Source organism: Vicugna pacos, chromosome 5 (genome assembly GCF_048564905.1).
Source record: "Vicugna pacos chromosome 5, VicPac4, whole genome shotgun sequence".
Taxonomy (NCBI): Eukaryota; Metazoa; Chordata; class Mammalia; order Artiodactyla; family Camelidae; genus Vicugna; species Vicugna pacos.
The window spans coordinates 58,454,655-58,473,763 of record NC_132991.1 but is presented as its reverse complement, the minus strand read 5'-3'; the positions used below and the strand labels follow the sequence as shown (position 1 = coordinate 58,473,763).

Here is a 19,109-nt window from a genome sequence, read left to right as displayed (position 1 = left end):
TGAAGTACTGAGTTACTAAATAATGATGAATAGATCAGGATTGTATATGGATTGACATTGTAAAAAGAATATATTTTATAAGCCAAAAGTTTAATCTACTTTGATATTTCTTCTAAAAATTTCTAAGGAAAATACTCAGAGGTCATGTAACATGTAATTTTTGGAAAAAACAAATGTATTTTAAACATTATAACTGATTACAGCTCTGTTTCTTTTAGATTCTTGCCAGAAACCATATATTGCACTTATTCATGGAATTACAATGGGTGGGGTAAGTAGACTATTCTTATCATTGTTATGTGAGTTGTAGTAAAAATAAATTATTGAAGAGAGGTGTGATGATGAATGTAATACAGTAGAACTTTTTGTAACAAAATCATGTTTTGAGCCTTGCAGGTTTGCTTCACCCAAAAGAATATGTTCTTAATTATGTTATATGCTGTTTCAGCTTCTGGAATTAGTGAGTTCTTAACCAACAAAACGGACTCTTTTTCGGTTACGTAGAACCCCTTTTCGGCTTGTAAGTAAACCTATTGCTTCAACAGCTTCAGAAAAGAAATTGGAATGTTGAAGGTTTTTTCTTTTTTAGACTCTGATTAGTGGGGATGTGGTTGCCTAAATTGTATCTTCTGCACAAAATCTTAGAGAAAGTATTCAGACACTTCATGAAGCTCTTTGAAAGCACTCTTCTACCAGTTCACAGATCTTTGTAAATAGCACAGATGCAAAACAAATCATCAATGTCACTGGCCTTGAATAACTTGAAACATGAAATAATTACAGAAAAAGTATTCAAATGTATGGCACTGACCATAAGAAAGACAGGCCTTTAAAGAAATGAGAAGGCAGCATGGGTTTTCATGGCAGGAAAAGGTAGGATTTAAGTAGGTAGTAGGAGGCTGAAGGATAGAATTTCAAAAATTGAACCTGTTCAGTGTTTCAAAGATTTAGGCATTGGGAATACAAGAAGTCCCCCTCTTCCCAGTAGAACCACACTAGATGAAGCCTTCTGGCACTGGGAATTGCTTAGATCTGGGAAGGGATTCCACTAGAAAGCAGGGTCCAGGCAATCTTTACCTCTCTGCTTGTGGCAGGAACTGAGCATGGGTTGATTGTGCTTACTTGTCAAAGAAGTGTTAAGATGGGAAAAATAGGAACTCCCTGAAAAAATACTGCAGAACCAGCGGAAGGAAAATAATCTGAAGCATTTTGAAGGAAGGGTCCCCCATGAATGTGAAAGGAAATGAAAGCAAACAAAAAAACTGGGCATACTTAATAACATGTAAAAAGATGTGGCTCCAATAAAATAGGAATGACAGCCCATAAGGAGACGGCAAGCTCAGATGAAAGGGCAACAGGCTGCAAAGGGGAACAGGTAACGTGAGGAAAGATGACTGGAAACTAAAATGCAATAGCAGAACCTGACATTCCACTTTGAAGGCAATAGACTAGAAGTAATTGAATTTAATATTACAGATAATGAAGTGTCTGTGTAGGATAAACTTGAGAAGCTGTCACCAAAAAAGGACAAGGATAAAAATGATGAGAGTAGACATTTTGAAGTAATGAATGTGAAAGAAAGATACTGGGAATGCAGCAATGATAAATACTCGATAGGAAGTAGACAAATGGTCAGATGTAATTAAAGATGCCTTTCTTTTATTTAATTAAAAGCAAAAAACTCTCAAAGCTGAGAGATGTATAGTTAAAGGAAACACAGTGTTCCAGGTAAAAATCGGTGAAAAGAGATCCACACCTAGGTAAAAGCTCTGGTAAATTTTTCTGAATTATAAGCTTTAAGACACAAACAGCTGGAGGTGTTCAGGCCAAGCCCTGGGAGTGCAGGAGTGATTGACGGATAGAGGTTATGTACAAAGCAGCATAAATTATTCTGGTTTCAGACTTGGTTATGCTGAGTGCCAGAAGTCAATGGATTGGGAAAGTTGTAAAATAGTCATTAAGACCCAAGAGTTTTCTACCCAACCAAATTATCATTTAGTGTAAGTATAAAAGAAAAATACTCTCAGAAATGAAAGGAAAATATATTACTCACATACCAATTGTTGAAAATACTTCTGTAAATATTTGGCCTAGTTGACCAAGAGATTGCTCAAATTTAATAACACAAGATTAGTTTTGAAACAAAAAGATTGGTGAACTTCCCCTTAGTGCTGTCAGTGGACAGAACTTCCTTCTTGTCATAGGAACCTGAGAAGAGTTCCTGCCCTAGCATACCACATCTGAATGAGCTGGCCATGCCTGTGGCCTCCGTGACAGATATAGGTTGGTACAATGTTTGCATGCACTCCTGTGTGTGTTACAGCCAAGAATACGTCATTTATTTCTAAAGAGAAGACTGCAGTAAAACAGACCAAGATTATGTTGTCTTGAGTAGAGGAAGTAAGGATGATGGTGCTTCTTCCTACTGGTCTCTAGTTTTCGGTATTTAAAAAGTATGAATGACTTTAAAAATGAAAATGAAAATATACTTTATATCAGCCTTTCTTAGCCAGAATACCACCAGAGAATGAGGTCTTAGTACCTTAACACAGTAGTTTTCAAAGTGTTATCCCTGGGCCAGCAGTATCAGCAGCACTTGGGAATTTGTTAAAAATACAAATTCTTGGGTTCCATCCCCAGAGTCAAACTCTCAGGGCAGAGCCCAGCATTCTGTGTTTCAGCAAACCCTCCAGATGATTCTGAGTCATGCTAATTCTGGGAGCCAGTGCCCAAGGTGTCAATTGTTTGTAATGAATTAATTGCACTCTTTATTTCTGTCCTGTGATTCTAAAGTGGTACCAGTTATATACTAACTTTGGGAATATTGAGCAAGTATTTAAGTCATTTGCAGTGATCTGTGGTTCAGATGAGGAACCCCTCAATGAGAAAGGTTCTTTTTTATTACATGTGTTACATATTGTCAGCCCTGCCCCTAACCCCCCATAAAACCAAAAAAAAAAAAGCAATAGAAAACCCCCCCAAACCCGTGTGTCTTTTCTCCCATCAGGCCTGCCACCTACACGTCCTGTGTGCTCTACATCTAATTCATCCTTAAAGACTGAGGTGCTACCCTATTTTTTTTAGCAGTCATAAATACCACTATGATTAGGTGTGATTTCTTCCTTCATTGACTCAGTGCATTCGATCTTTACTCCAAATTTGGCGTTTATACTTTATTGTCAGTTATTACAAAAAATTGCCCAAATATATTAGATGATCTGTAAAGGAAAGAACTATCTTGCCTTGATTTTTTTTAACCTTCCCATAACAACTAGGGAATGTACAGTATATAGCTAATAAATTATTTATTAAAACAGTTGTACTGTAAATAATAGTAAACATCTTGTGTAGCCTTCGAAAGAATAAAATATACAGACTGGAGCTGAACTAGTTTTGTTTTGTTTTGTTTGTAATGGGTTTTGTATGTATCTTGGTTTTGAAGGCTAACTTTTCATGTCATATTTACAAACTTTGCTTAATCTAAGACTCTTAGTGAACTTTAGCGTTTGAAAATGTAATCCTTTAGGTCATTGGCTGTCAACCTTGGCTGCATTTAGCATCACTTTGGAGTCTTTAAGAAATCCTAGTACCCAGATTTTACTTACCGTCCAGAACTATTAAATCAGATATTGGAGCACAACTCAGATGTTTTTAAAACTCAGTGGTAATCCCAGTGTGAAGCTAAAATTATTAGCTGATTAAGCGATTTCTTAACTAGAGTGTGGTTCAGTGTAAGCTGTGGGCCTTTTTCAGAATGCCCTTAAGGCAGTGGTTCTCACAGGTTAGCTTGTATCAGAATCACTCCAAGGGCTTGTTAAAATGCAAATTCCTCTCACACCCATTTCTAGTTTAGTCTGTTTGAAGTGCGGCCCGAGAATTTGCACTTCTAAAAGTTCCCCTATGATGCTGATGGTGCTGGTGATAGTGGGGGCACCTCACTTTAGGAGCCACAACTGTAAGGTGTTGAGAACACGTAGTTTGTTATTCAAAAGGCCTTTATTTTCAGAATTTTTAATAGAATTTTGGTATTATACGTAATAGTTCTATAGATATATTTTTAATCCCAATATAAAAGTATGAGAATAAGAGAGAATAAATATGGCTTAAGAAAAGGTATAGAAATTGTTTTCTCTGTCTTTATCTTGATAGTGATCCGATAGTATTTCTTATAATGTAAGAATTTTAAGAAAACTTGAACAGTCCAAAAGATGGCGCCATAGAGCTTGATTTTACCTACCTATCTAATCTATCTAATCTATCTTACCTATTTCCAGCAAGAAAATGACAGTTTTCCTGTCTCTTGTTGTTTACCATGAAGAGTAGCACTTTATAGAGGGAATGGCTAAATTCTGTTATGTTTTCAGGTTTCAGAAATTCAAACATTTACTTGATGTTTTTGGTATACAGTAAAATAAAAATGTTTCTGAGTAGTTTTCTACTTGGCTAATCAAAATTATGTAAGATTATGTCATTACAATGTTTCTGGAAGAGAGAAACCCAATTTTTTAACAAATAACAATTTGAGAGAGTAATTCATTGTTTCCTAGGAAGAAAGAATTTAAATTTCCTTTACCTTTTATTTTAAACATTCAAAGTCGTATTTTTCTCAAGTTAATATTAACAAGCAAATTTGCTTTAAAAATTAAAATTATTTTTAAGTAGATATAGAACAGAGAAAAATCTTTACATTATTTTGTACGTGTAGTAAGTACCCTGTTTCCCTTCAAACTGAATTCCATGAAAGAACTTGTAAGTTTGTTTCCTTCTTTTCTTTCTTCCTTGCTTCTTTTTTTCTTTCCACTGATGTGTTTTACAATAGAAACAAATTAGCTCCCCCAAGCCAACTCAAAATATGGGTGCAATATGGTATTGTTTTTGTGTTTCTCAAAATATCTTAAGATGCTACCAGCAAAAGAGTTTAGTGATAAGTATGATGGAAAATTAAAACTTTTAAGGCATACTTTAGAAGGGGTATATTCTGATGAATAGAGAAGTGGGAATTAGAATGGAAATAGTGAGCAGATAAAATTCCCAAAAGACTTTGCGACATAAACCAATCACGTGGAAAATTGACTAGTGCTCAGTTAAATGGGAACTGTGAATCAGATGAAGTTTACCCACTGATTAATGTCATTGAAACATGTTCTTATGAAAACAGCAGTCCTCAAAGATTGAATTATGTTAATGTATTGCAGAGACAAGTATACTAGGTACACCTTTGTTCAGTTCTGAAAGGTATTTTGTTTTGCTGCTGTTAGTGACAATTTGAATAGATGACATTTTAAGAAACCGTTTTTTATTGTAATGAAATGCTAGGTTCTTCTTACAACAGCATTTAATTAATAGAATCTGAGCAATTATGCAAGAAGAGATGACATAATTTTGTTAACTATGTTAGAGAAGATTTTTAAAGAAACTTGAGTTTAGCTGAACTTTGGTACCCTTCTCTCCCCACCTCATTTAAATGTCTTCATTAAAAAGAGAGTTGTTAGAATGCTTTTTAATGTTTTTACATTGTAGCACGGTTAGAATACAGAGACAGGCAAGGGCGTGCCATTTTTAAGTGAAAAACCCAAGAAGCTTTCAAAAGATCAAATATTAAGTTGTTAACAAAGCCTGGAAAACATTCTAAATTTGTATTTTGCCATTTCAGTTGCCCATGCTTGAGACTTCCATTGTAAAGGCTATAATCCACCAACCAAAGAATGTTCTTTTTCATGCAATAACAATAGGAAGGGCTGGGCATAGGAAATTGATCATGTATTTGCCCTGCACACAATTCGTCAGTGATGTTCCTTCAGCCTCAGGGACTAATTGAGAGGCTTAGCCATATTAAAAAAAATGATTTAGAATGACCATCCTTTGTCCAGTGATTGGGCATGTTCTTAAGATAGACATAAAAATCACAATCGTTCTTACAATTAGGCATGACAGCTAATGATAGACATTTTTTCAGCTTTATTGAAGTATAACTGACAAGTAAAATTGTAATATATTTAAGTGTACAATATGATGATTTGATTTATGAATACATTGTGAAAGGAATATATTGTGAAACAATCCTCAGATCTTATAACTGAAAGTTTGTACTCTTTTTAAACAACTCTTTTATGTTTTCCCCATCCCCCAGCCCTGGCAACCACTATTTTAGTCCCTGTTTACTTAAGCTACACTTTTTTTTAAGTTTCCACATATAAGTGATACTGTGCAGTATCTGTTTCTCTGTCTGGCTTATATCCCTTAGCATAATACCTCCATGTTCATCCATGTTGTTGCAAGTGGCAGAGTTTCTTTTTTAAGGTTGAATAATACTCTAAATTATATATATATTTATACTATGTATTTATATTGTATAATAACCATATAATGTTACATATATTATATGTGTATGTATAAATACATATGCATACATGTGTATACACACACACACACACACGCACACACACACACACATTTTCTTTATCCATTTATCCATGGACAGGCACTTACATTGTTTTACATCTTGACTATTGTGAATAATGCTGTGGTGAATATAGGAGTACAGTTAACTCTTCAAGTTAATGATTTTATTTCCTTTGGATATACACCCAGAAGTGGAATTTCTGGATCATATGATAGTTCTGTTTTTAATTTCTTAAGGAATCTCCATACTGTTTTCCATAGTGGCTGTACCAGTTTGCATTCCCACCAACAATGTACACAGTGGATTTTTGTGTACAGTATGAGGGGTCCAGTTTCATTTTTTTTTCCATGTGGATATCCAGTTTTCCCAACACCATTTATTGAAGAGACTATCCTTTCCCCATTGCATTATTGTAGTATTTAGATTTCCTTCATTAGGAAAGTAGTATTTAGATATGCGTTATTAGGGAAGGGTTGTTAGGGTTGCTTTTAGATGCAGAATTTCTCATAGCAAATTTTTAGGGTCACTTAGTTTCTTAGTGATCCTTTTTCATAGGTAAGCATTGGATTCTGTTTTTCAAGACACAATGGATTATCCTCTGACAGATGTTCCTGTGCTGTTAAACACCATCTCATCCCTTGTCTGTCTTACTAGGTAGAGCTCTTTATTCTTCCCTTTCCTCTGTTCTTTTCCCCTTGACCTTTAGCCCATAGATATCTGACTACAGAATTTGGAAATGCTTCCATTTCCTAAGTAGGAACTTGGCTTTACTTGTCTGCCCCTCACCCCACCCTCATTTTAAGGTATTGATTTCTGGGAAATAGAACTTTGACTTTCTAGGAGTATGGGTGTTCTTGACAACTTTCACAGACTTGCAGATTCTCAGATCTGCTGGGAGTTCTCCTTTTTTCTTGGCCACTTCCTGTGGTCTTATTGGTCAGGATTTTGGTTCATTTTCTTTTTAACTGTGAAAGCACCTTGGGTTCCTGGTCAAATGGCACCCCTCCCCTGTGCCATTCTCTCCCTGCCTTCATTTTATCTCCACTATGTTGAGTTGGATGATTTGTGGTCTAGGGGCTCTGTTCCTTAATAAGGCATCAGATTATTTCACAAAAATGAAAGGGACAGGGGAACTCCTCTTGCCCATGAAATGAGCTCATTCTTCGAAGGATGTATGGACATAGGAGGTTTAAGACTACCTAGAGCTTCGTTATGATTTTGGCCATTATTTGACAATGTTTTCAGCTCTTTCACCCAACCAGCAAAATGAATTGAATGTCTGCTGTTACTGGATACCAGTTAGGTTCTAGGGATAAAATGGTGAACAAGGCAGATGTCTTTTCTTTCTTCATGGAGATTACTGTCCAGTGAGGCAGGTGGGTACAGGGTGGTCTGGAAATATACATAACAGTACCAGCCTCACCCGTGTGTGTATGTGTGGGTACATGTGTGAGTACTTTAATGATGAGGGGGTTGTAGGGAAAGCATCCTGGTGGGTTTTATTTAAGCTGAGACTTGAATCAGTCAAGGAAGAGCAAGTTGGAGTGGTGGAGGAATGTGGTATGGTTGATACAAGTGAGTTAAGGGGTTGATGCAGTGTAGAAGAATAGTGTGTGAGTGAGAAGATAATAGCATGTGTGAAAATGAGATAGAGAATTCATGTTTGGGGGAAAGTTCGGTGTGCCTAGATTCTGGAGTACAAAGGAGATAATGGTTAAATTCTGAGGTCAGAGAGGTAAGCAAGAAGCCAGATCAATCCTCTTATATAAAATATATTAAGTTGTTTATCCTGAGATCAAGAGGGAGAGCCCATTTTTAAGTGCTTTTATCAAGGGGGATGGCTTGAATGGCACATTTTAGACAGATAACTCTTGTGGGAAGAATAGGTTGGAGGGTGGCTAGGACTAGATGTAAAGAGATTATTTAGGAAGCTGTTGCAGCATCCAAGTGAGAGATGATGGTGATTTTGAACTAGGGTAGAGATAATGCAGGAGCAGAAAATTAGATTTAAGGGAGATATTTAGGAGGAGACTTGGTGGAATTTGGTGATGTGGTGAATGTAAAGAATAAAGGCTAGAAGGAGGCGAGGATGACTTCCAGGTTTCTGGACCAGGCAGGGGGATGAATGGTGGACTGCTCACTAAGATTTGGGAGAAAGAGTGACTGGGGAGTGGGTTGGGAAGAGTGAAGGGAGATACGTTTAATTTGGGCCTCGTAGATGTGAAATGCCTGTGGGTTTATCCGTGTGGGAGTGTCTTGTCCAAACAGAAGTGTTTTGTCAGTTATGCAGGTCTGAAACTCGGGGTGCTGCCTGGACGAGAAGTGTTACTTTGGAACTTACAGACTTGCTTCTGCAACATGAGTCAGCTCATAAGTGATTGGTAAATGGAAAAACCATGTTAGGATAATACAAAAGTTGTATCGGTTCATATGCAGTTTTTTCCTAGATGTGGGGAGATATGATAGTGGCAGTAGATATATAATCAGCTAGATGGGATGAAAGTGCTTAGCTCAGTTGCCATACTGTGAGCAGAAATTCTCTTGTCTGTAGTTTTAAAAAATTAAAAAACAAACAAACGCCTGTTGGGGGCACCTCCACCATAGGACGAACCCCCAGCTCTCAGCACTCGGTTGTGGCATGGCAGTCCCACTGGCTCCCAGCTGCATTTACACGTGCTTTGTCTCTGCATCTTCCAGTCCTGCTCTGATTAAGGTATTGCCATTCTTTTCACTTTTATTTTTGTGCATTTTAGATACCTACTGTGACATTCTTTGTTCATACTGAGCTGGTGGTCCTAATGAAGTCCCTGGGGCCATTTATAGTTTCTGTTGCACTCAGATTACAGAGATGCACAGGTTTTGAACAGGTGGCCCAAACCCTTTTGCCTGTAAGTGCTGTGCAGTTTTGTAGAACCTGCGAATTTTTTCAGCAAGTCATTATGTTGCAACAGAGATACTCATACTGAAAACTTGTCAGTAGAAAAGATCATGTGAGGAAATATGGCAGAAATAGAGTGACAACCAAAATAAGTCCAGAAAGGAACCTTAAAAAAAAAAAGGGTTTATTGGCCAGAGGTAGAAAAAGAGCCTATAAAACATGCTGAAAAAGGGGGCCCAGAAGAGTGGGCTTGTCATGGGAACCTTTGAGTTGGCTTCTATGCCCAGAAATCTTTGACAGTTTCTTTGCTTTGTGGTAAAGAACCATATTCCGGGTCATCTTGTACACTAATTCACCACACCTAAAATCAGGTGTTTTTCTAAGGCAGCCCTGGTCACTTTTAGTGAGAAATGGTGGTTAACAATAACAGTCGGGGCACTGCTTTAGTTGGTAGTTTCTAGGCTTTTTTGAAGAGAACTAAGAATATATGTTTTGTTTTTAAGTGAAAATAGATCCTGAGTTCAATACTCCTATTCAAATTTAAATTTTCATTTCTTTGATATTTGTATCATGTATGTTGAAAATCTTATATTTAAAAAAAATTGAAATTGTAACAAATTTGCTTTGTTCTAATGTGTGTAATAGTTTCAGAATAACAACATCAATACTATTATGAAGAATAGTCACTTGAAGTAATTGCTGTCTTTGCCCTATACCAAATTGTTTTAGTAACTTAGCTTTTTCATAATTTTTCCAGAGTATTCAGCCTGGTTTTCATGAAATAACTCTTCATACTTATATTATTTATGATGAATAATATTTAAAATATGTACTCACCATAACAGGTGCAGCTGGCATAAATAGATTGGAAATAAATATGACTGCTGTTTGGTAAAGTCTGAACTCAACAGATCAGAGAAGTATGCAAATATACCAAAAAGTAGCCAGAATAGCTTTCAGGATGCTAGTTAATATGGATTTTAGTTAATACTTTACAGAGTTAATGGAATTCCTTGGTAAATATGAGGTTGTTTTAAGAGTACTCCTATTATAATAATCCTTCTTGTTTGAATATATAAGGCAGTAGTTTCTTAGAACTTCTTTTTTTAAATATCTATTAAATATACAGACATTTAAATATAATGTGTGATATGTGATATGTTATAATATATTGTGGAAATGTACTTATTGAGGTAAAAACCTTAAGTATGAATCTAGGAGGTGTGTAAAAGTTATTCCTAATTTATGTTTTAATGTATGATGTACCGGAATTCGTATTTCTACTCATTGGCTTTTTTTGATTGAGATGTAGTTGACATATATTAGTTTTAGGTGTATAGCATAATTTGATACATGTGTATGTTGCAAAATAATAAGTTAACACTCATTACCACACATCCTTAAATTTTTTTTTCTTACAACTTTTAAGATTTACTCTCTTAGTAACTTTCATATCATATCTCCCTGGCTCTTTTGTTTAAAGTAAAACTGTACCTCCAAGAATGGTAGACTGTTAATTCATAAAAAAATTAAATATTTCTACTTTGTTTCTGCTGAGTATAATCTAAATATATAAATATAAAATGTAATCTAAAAATAGCATGAATTATATGCATCCAAAGCAGGATAAAAAAGTGTGTTTGATGCTGATTCCTGTAGTCTATCAAACTATATTAATATTGTATAATCATTTATTAATACTATTAACATTCAATATTAGCCTGTTAGTATTAATATGAGAAGCATAATAATCTTTGTTTTTACCATGGAGCCTGCTAATTTGGCTGCTAATCTAAGGCATGTGGTCCTAGAGATACATTATGAAGGTTATTTTATAGTTATAACATTGACTTTAATACCATAATGAGATAATGTATGATGAAAAGTCTATTTGAATTTCTAACAGAAATATGTAAGTATTTCAAAGCACCATTTATAATCTTGCATGATAATAAGAGAAGACTCTCACATACTCTGATACTGTGATGCAGTGTTCATTCTGGACAGAACCTTACTCATTCTCTCTGATTAGAATTTAAATGCATGACTCTTTGTGTGAGCATTAGTCACATCATCCATTGTATGCCTTTCTGAGTTTGTTGTTTTCTTTCCTGTGGTTGTTGCTAGTTACTTTGGAACACTTATTTTTTATTTTATTTATTTTTTATTTAAAAGACTTTATTGTGAAACAATTTCAAACTTACGGGAAAGATGTAAGAATAATGCAGAGAACTCCAGTATATCCTTCATCCACATTTCCTGTTATTTCCACGTTTGTTTTATTTTCTCTTCTCTCTCACATCTGTCTATGGATAATTTTTTTCTGAACCATTTGAGAGAACGTTGAAGACATGATAATTATTTACTGCTAAATTCTTAAGTGTGTATTGCCTAAGAAAAAAGATGCCAAAATCAGGAAATTGACAGATACATTATTATCTGGAACATTTCTTTTTCAAACACCACATTAAATTGTTGTACTTGTGTCTTTGTGTTTTGAGGGATTAATCTTGCCATTAATATAAATTGTGAGGTAGTTGACTGTATCTTAAATTAACTTTAAATATCCTTATAATTATCAATTTAAAAAAATTAATGTTTTTATCCAGAATATTAATGTTATCTGGAAATAAAGAAGTAATACTCATTTCCAGTTACTGACATACATATTTGCATTTTGAAGGATTAAATTGTGCTTAAGTAATCGTGATGACATCTTCTTTAAAAGCCTCAAATAAAGCTACAGCAGCATTTTTCCTCTATTGAACAGTGTGAAAACTCATCCAGCCATGTCTCTTGATTAAAAGAAAGTCTTAGATTGCCTAAGTATTACCTTTAAGGATGCCAAACTTTAAATAAGTAGATCGTCATTCTTGTGACAGGGTATGATAGTTTGACTACATTCATATATTCAGTTATTTACCCTTATCCATATTAGTGTTATAAATATGGATCAGACTTATTTTACTTCATCTGCACAGTATCAGTACAGTATTGCAGTGAAGATTGTTTACTGGTAATTCAGGGGTAAAACAAGGCATGTCAGAGTGCTTGGGACACCATTAATGTAAGGCACAGAAGGGTTAATGTAAAATAGTAGAAAAAGATATCAACACTAAAAATAAAGCTGATGCAGCTATTTTTAATATCAAATAAGGTACATTTTATGGCAAAAACTTTTACTTGATACAGGACATTTCATAGCTATAAGACATATAACAAATCTAAATTTGTATGTTATGTGAATCTTTCTATTGTGTATTTTTTTCTCTTTCGCTTTAGTCATGTTGTCTTATATGTCAGATTATTTCTGAATGCTGGTTATTTCTAACTGAGTTATTTCTACTTGACAATTATTTGAGCCTTAAGATGGCAATCTCTCAACCCTCACTTGTAGGAGGTCTCTAGGCTGAGATGATCCATATCATCTCAGTCCAGTCAGGAAGGGAGGATTTGAAGCTGAGCTTGACTCCACATGATGGCCGGTCTGAATCCAGGCCACCCTACCTCCTAATGTTTAACAGTTAGGGGCCCAATTCAGCAAGTCCTAAATTTCAGGTTTTGTTTCCTTAGCAGATGGGGCTTAGTTCAGTCTGTTGAAAAATGTTGAGCTTTTCAACTTCTTAAGATGGGTGAGGTCAGATTCTGAATATAATTTTATTGACTATAATCAGCTATAGAAAGATATTTTATAAATGCTTGTCTAAAACTCTCCGTTTATAACTGAATGTGAAGCTGAACTGAATTAATGTGTTTCATAACATACACTATGACACTGAGAAACAATGAGAACAAACTCCTGCCTATCTGAAATAACTCTTCTGGTGTGATATTTTCAAACATTTAAAAATGTTTGGTCTTGTAAAAAAGTGGAAAGACCTTAAAGGGGAAGTAGACAAAACCACAATCTTAGGAGATTTGAACATACTTCTTTCAGTAACAAATGAAACAGAGACATAAAACAGTATGTGTACATGTATGCACACATATTTTACATGCATGCACACAATTTGAACATTGTCCAGTAAACTTGATCCAATTAACATGTACTCGGTAACTGCTCATTTCATGTGTGTATGGAACATTTATCAAAATTATCCATAGATTTAGTCGCAACATTTTTTGAAGGATTAAAATTGTTCTCTGGCCCCAGTGGAATTAAACTAGTAATCAGTTATAGGCAGATAATTAGAAAATCCTGAATATTGGAACATGTTTATGCTACACCTTGAGGGTATGGAAGGATTACTTAAATAGTACATTAAATGCACCATAAACAAAAATAACAGATTAATTGTGCTAAAAAGTAGTTCTCTTCGTTGCATGCCACAAACTGGAAATGAGTATTTGGAATACAGTTGTCCCTTGATATCAGCAGGGGGGTTAGTTCTAGGACCCCCCTCAGACACTACAATCCAAGCATGTTTAACTTCCTTGTATAAAATAGCATAGGATTTGCTTATAGCCTATGCACATCCTCCCATATATTTTAAATCATCTCTAGATTACATTATAATACCTAATACAATGTAAATGCTACATAAATAGTTGGTGGTATGCAGCAAGTGCAAGGTTTTTGGAACTTTTTGTTGAAATTTTTTTTTTTCTGAATGTTTTTGATCTGTAGTTGGTTGAGTCTGCAGACAAGTAACAGTGGATACAGAGGGCTGACTATATGTATATTTGTCAAGGAATCATCTAGAATGTATAAAGAATTATGACCAATCAGTAAAAAAAAAAAAAAAAATGGAAAAATGAGCAATAGATTAAAACAGACACTTCACAAAGAATATACAGATGACCAAAGCATGACAAAGCACTCAATTGCATTAACATCAAGGAAATGAAAATTGAAAGCACAATGAAATACTGACATATGCCCAGAATGACTAAAATATGAAAGACAATTTCAAGCATTGGTGGAGACGTGGAATATAAACTTACATTGCTGGTGGAGTAGAAATTGGTATTATTGCTTTGAATAATTGTTTGATACCATCTTTCAAAGTTGATTGAATTAATTCTCTGACCCAACAGTTTTATAGCCTGGTACAGACTCAACCAAAATGTGTGCACTTATGCCCCAAAAGATATGTGTAAGAATGGTCATTGAATCATTGTTTACAATAGCCCCAAGCTGAAAAACCTAACTTGCTATTTACAGTAAGACAGATCAATAAATTGTTTATTCATATAAAGGAATGCTATACAATGAAAAAAATTATTGCTACACATGACATGAATAAATCTTGCAAACATAATGTTGACAGAAGTCAAATAAAAAATAATATATACTCTATAATCCTATTTATATCAAGATCAAAACCTGAAAGACTTAATCTTATTTTGTTAGAAGTTAGGATAGTAGTTACCTGAAGGATGGAAGGAGTAGTGACTGATGGGGTGCATAAAAGAATTTCTGATAATTTTTATCTGAGTTTGGGTGTCATGGGTATGTTAATTTTGGGATAATTCACTGGATCTGTATGCTTACTATTTATACCATTTGTGTATTTTCGATTATGTATCATACATGTCAATTAAACATTTTTCAAAAAGAAAAAAAAAAGCCATTGTGTCTGACAGGACACACTGAAAGTGAGGAAAGTGGAGAATAGTGGACCATACAGTCAGGGAGATAGAAAGGCACCAGTTCACATAGGGCCTTATTAGCCGGGATGTGGAATTTCAGTAATACTTTAATGTGATGGAAAGTCACTGGAGAATTTTGGGCAGGAGAATGTCGTGAACTGATAATACATTTAATAAGCTCGCTTGGCTGCTGTGCAGAGGATGGATTGTGGCAAGAACAGAAGCAAGAGAGACTAGGCCGGGCAAGAGGTAATAGTGGCTTCAGCTAGTGTTGTAATGGTGGAAGTGGTGAAGAGTGGCCCAGTCCAAGATAAATTTTGAAGTTAGAGCTGTCAAGACAGGTTCATAGATTAGATTGTAAGGTCAAAAAGAAAGGATGATGCTGAATTTTTTGGCTTGAGCAGCTAAGTGAATGATGGTGCTATTTGCTGAAGTGGAAAAGACTGAGGGAGCAGCATGTTCAAAGAGAGAGGTTTACTTCTGATACATGAATGTCGAGATGCATGTAGACATTCAGGTGGAGGTGTTAAACAGCTAGATGTAAATTTCTAGAGAAATCAGGGATGGGGAAATAATTTGTCATTAATGTTACAGTGCTTAGAATCTTGGGGCTCTTGGAAGAGATTACCTAGGGAATGAAAGTAGAAAGAACAGAGTGTAGGGATGTGGAGGGAGTGGAGTGGAGGGGGTGACATCTGGTCATTGGGGCAGATCAACATTTTGATGTCAGAGGGAAGAGAAGAGCCCCACTAACGAGAGAGGAGGAAAGCCAGGATAGGGTGATGTCTCAAAGCCAAGTCAGGTGTGTCCTGAAGTAGGGAGTGAGCAACTCTGTCAAATGTTAGAGAGATACCTAATTAGATGACAAATGAAATTTGACTACTGGGTTTGGTAAGATACAGGGAGAGTATCTGAAGAGAGTTAGGAGTTGGAATAAGTTTTAGATTTGGGGAATGAATTTGTATAACCAGTCATTGATAAAACTTTGAAGACATTGAAGCATTTTTAGTCTAGCAAAGGAGTCCCAGCTAAGATGAATGGTTAAATAGTAAATAACAGATAACAGTAAATTTTGGAAGTTTCAAGCAGCCTATAATGGATTATTTTATGTAAGATACAAAAATTTGGTATGAACCTGCGATGAGAGTGCCACACCCCTTTCATCATTTATGTTCTTAGTATCTCCAAGTCAGGTGGCTTGAATTTCCCAGTCCTCACTACATCTTACTTGAAAAGCATTTTATATTGGATCTTAATGGTACTTGTGTCAATGATCTCTTATTTGGAAAGTTTTTCATTAATAACTTCTTACTAAAATTTTGAAGATTTTTATTTTGTTCATTATTTTTATCAGCTATGGCTGAAACAAAATAAAGAACTGAATCAATGTATAGGGGATCAATAATTTCCACGTGAAAGAGTGTGAAGCTTATAAATTTCTTTCTTGAAATTGGGAAGTAGGCAGGGCTCTCTGTAGAGAAGTTGGGCTGTTAGGTGGTTCTTCTGCAAAGGAGTGAGGGTTCCAGAAGGTACAATGGGAATGACTGTCAGGGAGAGCAGTGTTAGGGAAAAGCACACAGCCCTACTGGGGTGAATTTATACCAGGGGATGAAGGCATCTATCGTGTGAGGCTGAAGCATGACAGAACCGAGGTCTGGTTCTGATTAGAAAAGGTGAAGAGTCTTGTTTAATTGAAAAGAACAGAGACTCACCCAAACAGATCCAGAAAAGAGAAGGGAGCAGTTATTAGCCAAGTGCAAGGGTCAAATGGGAATCCAAAGACAAAAACTGCAGCAAAGCTTGTCTTCCTAAAAATTGAACTGCAAGTGGGGACCTAACGGTAAATTTGAGTAGTGTGTTTTCCTTTTTTCTCTCCAGCTTCTTCTTCTCTTTATATGTTTGCTTTGTTCTCAGTGTTGTACAGGCTGCCTTCAGCGTCTCAGTTTTTTGTTGTTACCCCATATAATTTCAGCTTTCACTTGGCTGTCGTGTCTTCTTTAGCTCAAATTTCAAATGACCTTTAAGCTTCTTTGGCTGCCATCGACTCACAGCTGCCCACTGTGTTTTAGGTTAAATACCTAAGAGTGAAAATCTTGTCTAATGTACTCTTCTTCCTCCTCTGCTCCCTGGGCCTTAAAATCCTGGTTAGCCTCAATTGGCTGCCCTTGGACTTAGTGCCTGTCCGTAGCTCAGCCACTGCTGGGGAGAGAGCAAAGTCTCTGGGCAGAGCAGAGTGACGGGGCAGTCAGTGGCCTTCTCTGGTATGTCTTCCTCACTTTAAAATTAGATGATTAATTGAAATTGTAAAGGCTTGGAATTTGGGAGGAATGGCACAAAGACCCTGTGGCTAGTGGGATTAGCATGGGAAGAGTGATGGGAGATGAAATCAGAGAGGTCTGCTGGGCCATATTATGTAGCACCTTGCAGGCCATGGAGTAGAGTTTGATGTATGTGTGTGCCTCAGATATAAATATCCACATTTGTTCAAATATGTATCAGAGATACACAGGGAGAAAACCTGAAGAGTAACATGCGAAATTAGTAATAACTGTGTGTCTTTGAGGAGGTAGAGGGACACTAGGATTGACGGTTGTGGTCAGACTTATATATAAATGTTTTGTAAGGAGGGATATAGTCATGTGCTGTTTGTGGAATTCAAAGTTAATGAAGAGAAGAAGTAGGGGCGATCGCCAGAGCAGTGTGGTTGGGGCAGGGTTGTTCGGTGAGGCCTGCAGCTCTGCCTGTGTGCGGTCCCAGACGGGGCTCCTCTGAGCCCCAGGACTGAGAACACAATGTGAAAAGTGCCACTCCAGTGCAGCCTCTTAGTTCCTGACAAGACATTCCCGAACTTCCTTTAAGTTCCTTTAGAGAAATTCTTTATAAAGAATTATGTATGACATAACATATTCTGTACCTGAACACTAATAACCTTCAGCCACATTGTGATAAAGTGGAGAGTAGAATGTGAGACAAGGGCTCTTAAAATAACACAAGGAATTATTAGTAACACTAGTAATGTTTTATTTCTTATTAAAATTTGTAAGAATATATATAATCTTGATGTGGATACAGTATAATTTAGGTTAATATTGTGATGATTGTGTCATAATAGAACATGATGTTTACCTGTACAAAGAGCATCAAATATTGTGGATTTAATTTATAAATGTTGACTCCAAAGGATGTAGGTAGTGACTGAAGAATTTAATCATTTCCGGGTTTATTTATACAGTCTTCTAAAATTTAAGAAATTGCCTGTGTTTTTGAGTGTTTTCTTAAAAAGTTTTTAAAGTTTCAAGAACTTTTAAATGGCTGAATTGTGAAATCACTTGAAAGGCTTGAGGAAATTTTAATGAAAAATTGGAAGAAACAAATTAAAAATAAGGCCCTTTCTATTTAGTTAACACAGAACTCTAAGTGCCTGGCATTGTTCCAGATACTTTACATATTTTAACTCATGTAACTCTGTGATGTCAAAGAAGAATACACTGGTTCAAAAGGACTAAGAATGAGTAGAACCAAATAATATAGTAGAAGTTCTGAATAATGTGAAAAGAACATGACATAGGAAATGTATGTAATAATGTGAGCACTGACATAAACTTGGATACTTTAGTCACGTGTCCCTCTTATTTTATTCAGGTGTATCTATTCAAAGATGACCATTCTTTTCATTCAACAAGTCAGAAATAGACTTTCAGCCAAATCTTTTTATTTTGTAAAAATTTATTTTGTGTTTAATAACCCAAGTTAAGAGTTAAATAGTTACTAAGTGTTGTATCTTAGAAAAATGATGTTGCTAATTTTATTTGATGAAATATGTGAATAAATAAAATGTGTTAAGGTTCTATTTAAATCTACTGAAATTTGCTAGAATAGGTTGGTTGTGCTTTTTTAATGATTGGTTCCACTAACAGCACTCAGTGGTTCTGGAAAGAGTCAGTATTCTGTAATGCTCCATCTCATTTGAAATGAGAGGAAATGGGGATACAGGACACAAAGCAGAGCACAGGACACTGATTGAAAACATCTTAGCTGAAACAGATCTATTCCAGATAGCAGGTATATTCGTATTTTTTTGCCCAATAATTTCTTCTGAAATTGTGTGAGTTAGGGTTTCCCTCCCTTGTATCTCTTGAAAGAAATTCCTTGAGAGAAATTCTTTATAAAGAATTATATATAATGTAGCATATATACTTTTATATGTAATATAAAGATAATTTACTTGGTTTATAA

The 19,109-nt window shown here is 35.5% G+C and overlaps 1 protein-coding gene across 1 annotated transcript in view; it reads left to right on the top strand.

Moving 5' to 3' along the window:
* HIBCH (3-hydroxyisobutyryl-CoA hydrolase) overlaps positions 1–19,109 on the top strand; it is a 69,714-nt gene that overhangs the window by 16,567 nt on the left and 34,038 nt on the right. The window contains exon 6 of the mRNA XM_006209981.4: positions 219–271. Coding sequence (XP_006210043.1) covers positions 219–271 — 53 coding nt within the window. The remainder of the gene's footprint in view (positions 1–218; positions 272–19,109) is intronic.